General features: G+C 36.8%; 1 protein-coding gene across 1 annotated transcript; it reads right to left on the reverse strand.

The window, feature by feature from the left end:
- Positions 1 to 2,057: 2,057 nt before the first annotated feature.
- LOC103330861 (protein NRT1/ PTR FAMILY 5.4-like) lies at positions 2,058 to 5,236 on the reverse strand. The gene is made up of 5 exons (XM_008233476.3): positions 5,079 to 5,236; positions 4,709 to 4,926; positions 4,363 to 4,614; positions 3,768 to 4,039; positions 2,058 to 3,109 (listed from the first exon to the last, which is right to left on the reverse strand). Exons 2-5 carry the CDS (start codon positions 4,871 to 4,873, stop codon positions 2,236 to 2,238), a joined length of 1,563 nt encoding a protein of 520 aa, XP_008231698.3. The 5' UTR covers positions 4,874 to 4,926; positions 5,079 to 5,236; the 3' UTR covers positions 2,058 to 2,235.
- Positions 5,237 to 6,731: the final 1,495 nt, after the last annotated feature.

Here is a 6,731-nt window from a genome sequence, read left to right on the forward strand (position 1 = left end):
CACATTTGAAAAGACAAAATAAAAAGAGAGGAGGAGAAGTAAAGGACCCATTAGTGTAGTGATTTGGCGTAATTATTCTTCTTCAGATAAGATTTTAGGTTCGAATGATATAATTAGTGTAATTTGTATGAGTTTAGTATATTATCGCTCATCTCATAAAAGAAGGTCCTCAACAAAACTTAAAGAGAGGAGAGAGGAGGGGAGTAAGAAAAGCTGGCTTTTTACTTGGACAGTGTGCGGACACAAAAGAGACGTGAACATTTTGAGGTTTTGCTGCTATTGGAAAGGTAGAAGAAAACAAAAAACAAGGGCACGTAGTAGTTGATCTCTCAAAATCGTGCAAGTGTTTTCTTTTTTTTTCTTTTCGCCTTTTAGCAAAGATGCAGGCTATTCTCAGAAATTAGCATTAAGGATTAGGCAGAGGAATTTTTCCTACCTCATCACTTGTTGGTGATGCGCTCACGAAATCATAAAATAATGCTAGAAAATGTATACAATGTATTTTATTTGTTGGCAAGTTGATTTTTTTTTTTTCCCATTTAGAATTCTAATTACTTGGAACCTCCTCTATTAATATTATTAGAAGCTTTTCTTACCTATTTAGAAGTGTTTTTCGCAGCTTTAAAAGCACTCTCAAATGAGTCAATAATTTATTTTCACAGCTCCAAAAGCATTCTCAAATGAGCCAATAATTTAAGTACTTATTTCTAATAAGTAAACATGCTACAAACACTTTTCAATTATATAATAGGGTTTTGAGTAAATGAAACACTTTCATTCACATTATTTGGTGACTATATTTGATTATCCAAGTAAAGTCATTAATTCAATTAAATCATATGAGTCCAAAAAACTATAGATAACATAAGAATAAACAGGGTTTCACAAAAACAACTTATTTTCCAAGTTTTGCAGCAACAATTAAATCATAAACTACAATTAAATAAGCAAAGGACCCACTAGTGTAGTGGTTTGGAGCAATTGCTCCCTCATGAAAGATCCTGAGCTTAAGTCCTCCATGTACTATGTGCGAGTTTAGTATGTTATCGTTCCTTTCAATAAAAAAAAGTTCTCATAAAAAAAATTACTGTTAAATAAACATATTATTGGGGACTGGCTATTAAGATGGGTTGATCCAGGAGTGAAATTATTTGAACGTGTGATTGAAGAAGCTATATTCTCTTGGGCATGGAGGTTGTCATGAGTGTGTTCTTATATGTGTTTGTGGTATCTGTGGACTATTTGGCTTCAATCGCCTCTTAAAGGCACTAGCGTAAGCACTATTAAGTTACGAGCTTTTTTGGCCCTAAGGGTTGAACGAGCTGGAGCCGGTCATATCTTAAGTAAGCTAAGCTCAAGTCCTACCCAAGAGTCAAGAATTTTTGGGCTCCTGGGTGGGCCTATATGTCCTTAGCAAATAGGCTACATGTAAATAAGAGTGCTATTTTCCATCCTTGTCCTATTTTTTCATATATCTTATCTTCAAAAAATTTAAGATAAATTTACTTCTTTGTAAAATGACTTCTAAGGACTTAGGAAAAACACATCGGATCTGAATCCTCGGCTTATTTTTTGTCTGCTAGGATGTACTAGCCTTTTACTGATTACTCAATTTGACATCGTAGTTCCTTTGTTATCAATTTGACCATTTTGTCGAGAGTTACCATTAAGATAAATCTTATTGTTAATTTTATTTAATTTTATTTTTTGAACTGATTTTTTTTTATAATATCTAAATAATTAGATACTACAATTAGATAATGAACCACATTGGGTAACGAAATCAAATATATAAACAAAAAAATCAACAGTACATTAACTAAATTGGCCTATTTTGAGTTTTCTATGGCATAACCACTATGAGATACTTCAGCTTCATAAATTAAAATTTGATATTCCGCTGCCATGTTGAATGTATGTTGCGGTAACCATTTCTCCAATTTAATGAAAATGTTTGCGTTTTGTGATGCTGATCACAATGCAAAATTAAGCCATACTTTATGTCTTTTTGTTGTTAGCAAGACCTAATTCAAGTTTATGCTTAAAAATCATCCACAGATAGCAATGAAATTTGTTTCTTAATGTGAGCTAGACAAAGATACTATTTAGTTTTCTGTGCACTCAAAACCAAAGCATATTGAGCAAGGAAACAGTAGCTACAATACAAGAGCACAACTTTGTTTTTTTTTTCTTCACTATTGCAAACCCACTAAAACCATCATCTCATCTATGGCCTCATACTTCTCCAGCCCTAGTGCCTGCTTTTTTTGCCCCAGTTGGTTTTTGGGCTTCAACTTTTTTGTACACAAAACCCTTTGCAGTCCACACATAAACACACAAATTCAAAGCACTCAATCCTGCAAGTACCCAATAGAAGTAATCAAGGTGTGCTCGGTTAAGATTGTCTCCCAACCATTCCTCCCCCGACTTGGAGCTAATCGCCTGCACCAAAGATATAATGGCACTACTAAGGAAGCTTCCAACTCCTAGAATACTAATATATGCTGCTGCCCCCAAACTTCTCAGCCCCTCTGGCATTTGATCATAGAACAATTCTTGGAGCCCCACAACTGCGAATGTATCTGACAAACCACAAATTAGGTATTGTGGGAGGAGCCACCAAACCCTAATTGGTATGATTGCTTTAGGGTTGTCCATGAGATCATGCTGTTTAGCCACACTAACCCTTTTGGCCTCCACTAGAGCTGCCGCAACCACGTTGAGGATGGAGAGAAATAGGCCAACGCCAATTCTTTGTAGCACGGTTATGCCTGCGGGGTGTCCGAAGAGCTTTCGGGCCATTGGGACGAAAATCCGGTCGTAGATTGGGACGGTGATAAGGATCGTGATGCCGACGAAGACTTTAAGCGACGCTGGGGGAAGCTGGAAATGGGGTCCCATGGATCTGTTCATCTTGGAACCTTGCTTGGTGTAGTAGGTGTGGAGTTGAGATTGAACTACATTGAACATTAAGCAACTCAACCATATCGGAATAAGACGGAGGACCAACTTCACTTCTTCCACTTGATTTATAGAGCATAGTCTCCAAGGGTTCCTCGTTGTGCTCGATGCATCAAGGTTGTCAATGATCATTGCCTTGTCCAGAAACCTATAGTTATCAAAAATCAACCATACCTTTATTCAAAGAATATAACTACGCGTATACATCTTCTCTCCAAATTCTCTAGCCACTCAACCAAAATTGAGAACATCACAAATAGATGTGAATAAGTCGCGTTTCTTTTTAGAAAACATTTCAGTGTGATTGTAGATAACATTACGTGAGATATTGACGTTATATGCACATCAGAATCTTATCAATCCACCTAAATCATAACACATATGGCAAAAGATTAAGCACGAGTTATAAATTGAGTGCCTTGAACATATCAGCTGTTACTGTCACACTAAAGCATGACGCATAAGATATAGTTGAGATATTTCTACTGGACTCTTCCATGACCTTTTTTTAAGTAGTTGCTTCAGGGTGCGAACATGGCCCTGCTGAGGTCACCATCCACAATCTACACTTAATAATATGAGCCACATTACCTTACGTTTTTATTTGTTTGGTCGAACGACCTTGCGTTCTACTCATGAAGTCCAACCAGGAAACTTGGCAACGGCCCACGTCACCCTTGGACATACCCGCCAAATGGACTCACTAAAATAACTGACTGAACCTTCTTTTTTTAATGCGATAAATAAAACCGTTTTTTGTTGGATTCAAATTCCGATCTTGTTGAAACTCATTACGTCATAAGTACCTGAATTGTTTGGTCCTAGCCAAAGTCTTTTGCTTGGGCTGAGCCTCCATATGAGTCTCACTCCTCTCATCTCCATAATACACATCCCAATCATGCGTCTCCTTCACACGCCACTTTCGTGCCGCTGCCGCAAACACTTGCGCCACCGCGGTGAACGGGCTCCCGAGGGGACCTTGTTTCCGGTAACTTTTGATTCCTAGCAAAAATAATATGATCCCGGCTGCTATGACCCCGGCCAATACACCGTAGCCTATAACCCAGCTCACGTTGTCCTGCAGTGTATATGATATGAACTTTTTATTAGTGGGATCTTTATACTCCGGCCCTAATCTCACAAATTTTATTTAAGTTAATTTTTTATATGATTGGATTAAGTCTCTCATATACTGATTAGTACACGTGCTTGTGATGAATAAATTAATAAATAAAAATTCACAAGATTTTTCGATTAAAAGATAACATGTGTCCAAACTTAATTAATTCATTAAAATATTATATATCCCCATAATGTTTAATTGACGAATATATAGCGTTGAAGATCTAAATAAAAACAATAGAAAAATCACACAATTAATAAGCTTGAGAAGTCTGTCACCTGAATGTAGATGACCACAAGTGAGGCAACAGTGCCAGCAATTACTATAGCTAAATACCACCAGTTGAAGAATGAGCTCTTGGCCTTTCTCTCCTCCTCCGAGTCCTCGTCAAACTGATCGGCGGCAAAGGTTTGGACACAAGGCTTGTGCCCACCTTCGCCGACGGCTAAAATGTAAAGTGAGACGAAGAAAATGGCTTCGCGATAATGCAGAGGGACAACGGAGACAGATAAGCATAGCAGAAACATTCCCTGTGTGATAAAAAAATCATGGGACTCTGTAAGCTTAAGTTATCGGAAAATGAGCCAACAATGTATAGCGTGAAACTGAATGGAAGAAATTTACCATGAAATAAATAGAGGAGGAGAAAATGATGGTCTTGAAGCGACCGAGGTAGGAATCGGCTACCACGGCCCCAACCAGAGGGAAAAGAGACGACACACCCATCCACAAGTTGACGTTCTTGGCAGCCATGGCTGTAGGTTGGTGGAGTTCATTTGTGAGGTACATGATGAGATTTCCAGCCAAGCCATAAAATGCAAATCGCTCTGCTACCTCCACAACTGCACATCCCACATTGCATATATATAAATCTATTAGAAAATTACAGAACCCAAAAAAAAAAAAAAAAAAAAAATTTTGAACACTAGTTATACAAGTTAATTGAGTCTCAATTTTTAGAAAAATAAAAATAAAAATAAATTAAAGAGCTTACAGATGATGAAAATGGCAGCGTTCCAGCCACCCCTTGAGGGTTTGGGGTGGGTGGAGGGTTCCGGCTGCGTAACTGGAGGCCATTTTCGGCCATGATGTCTTTGGGTGCAGAGAGAGGAGGGAGGGGGTTGGTATTAAACGTTTGGGATTTGTCTTGATGAAATGTTTTGAGGGCTTTATGGATGCTTTATATAGAAAAAAAAAAATCCAGGATGCGGTTGCTTTCTGTGAACATTTGTTTTTGGCAGGACTTTTAGTAGAATTTGGCAATGATGTTTCACACTAGTAGTGAGTCATCTCTCACATTCCATTTTGTGATTTTTTTTTAAATAAAAATATATATATGGTTATAGAAATTATATATTTTTACATTCTCAGTTTCTCATTTTACATTCAAAAATTAATATTTTGTTATTTAATAAGAAAGATATTTGCGAACGAACTTAGAATAATAAATTAAAAGATATTCGCAGAACGAGTGTAGAATAACAAATTGAAATTACAAATAGGGAAAAAGTTATTTGTTTAGACAGTGCTAAATTGTGAAAATGATGCTACACTGATTTGTGAATTTTTATTTGAATGTTTGACAGTGCAGATTTAATTATTAAGTTTCTCTTATTATTGATTTCTTTAATATAAAATTTCTGTGAGTGGACTCCATACATTTGGTTGAAAATGAAGGCTTTAGGAATTTATGGAGTCACGAAAGAAATTGTCATCATATAGAAACTCAAACTCATCAAAATATTGAAATATATATTATTAAAATAACCTCCAACGAACTAATTTAGTTATGTATTGTCAGGTAGATTCGTCAAAGATAATAATTAGTAACACTGTTGGGGTGTTACCACCTTCTTCCCACTTTTTACAAATTCACTGTGGAGTTTGGTAAGTCGGTGAACCCCTGCAATTTTTTATTTTTTATTTTTTTATGTGAAATAGAGAAGTATTTTATTAGGGCCCGTTTGATAATCATTTTAATCTTAGTGTTTAGATTTTATTTTTTGTACTAGAGTATAGAGAAAAATGAGAGTGAGAATAAGAGAGAGGATGAGATTAAGAGAGAGGATGAGAGGAGAGGATAGGAGGGATGAGTAACAATTACAATCTGACGCATATTTAGAACAAATTTTGTTGACGTGTGATTCTTGTGTGATTAATATAGGGCTTTGACCTTATCAATGCCTTCTATCGGGTCGGGTAAGAAGCACGTATCTTCTTATCTTCTCTGCATACATGGGGGCACACGAAATAGAATTGGTCACATTGGAAGCACTGGTGTAGTACTAACGAAACTCTTTCTGATGCCAAAGTAAGAGTGAAGTAGAGAGAGTTTGAGAGAACAAATGAGCAAAGTTTAAAAATGATTGAAAGTTATTATCCTTATCTGAATGTAGGTGACGAGTATTATAAAAGCCCAATAAAGAGCATGTCGGCTTAAATCCAAGAAGAAGGGTCTCCGGCCATATTGTCATTATGAAAAGGGGAAGTGACCATGGCCGATGACGCGGTGACATGGTGAATTATCAAGCACGACCATTATCGACCATGGCTGATAACATGGCGAATTAGGTCAGCGTTGCTAGGTATGATTGGGTACAACCAAGTAGTGGGATTTTGTTGTCAAGGCCATTCATGTGGTGTACTG

The sequence above is a fragment of the Prunus mume genome, linkage group LG5, assembly GCF_029339155.1.
Source record: "Prunus mume cultivar Tortuosa linkage group LG5, ASM2933915v1, whole genome shotgun sequence".
In the NCBI taxonomy this organism is placed as follows: Eukaryota; Viridiplantae; Streptophyta; class Magnoliopsida; order Rosales; family Rosaceae; genus Prunus; species Prunus mume.

Coding starts and splice junctions, on each gene's coding strand:
- LOC103330861 (XM_008233476.3), bottom strand. CDS start 4,873: ATGTACCTCACAAATGAACTCCACCAACCTACAGCCATGGCTGCCAAG. Junction 4,040..4,362: donor TTGTGGTCATCTACATTCAG/GTGACAGACTTC, acceptor TATACACTGCAG/GACAACGTGAGCTGGGTTAT. Junction 3,110..3,767: donor GCTAGGACCAAACAATTCAG/GTACTTATGACG, acceptor TGATAACTATAG/GTTTCTGGACAAGGCAATGA.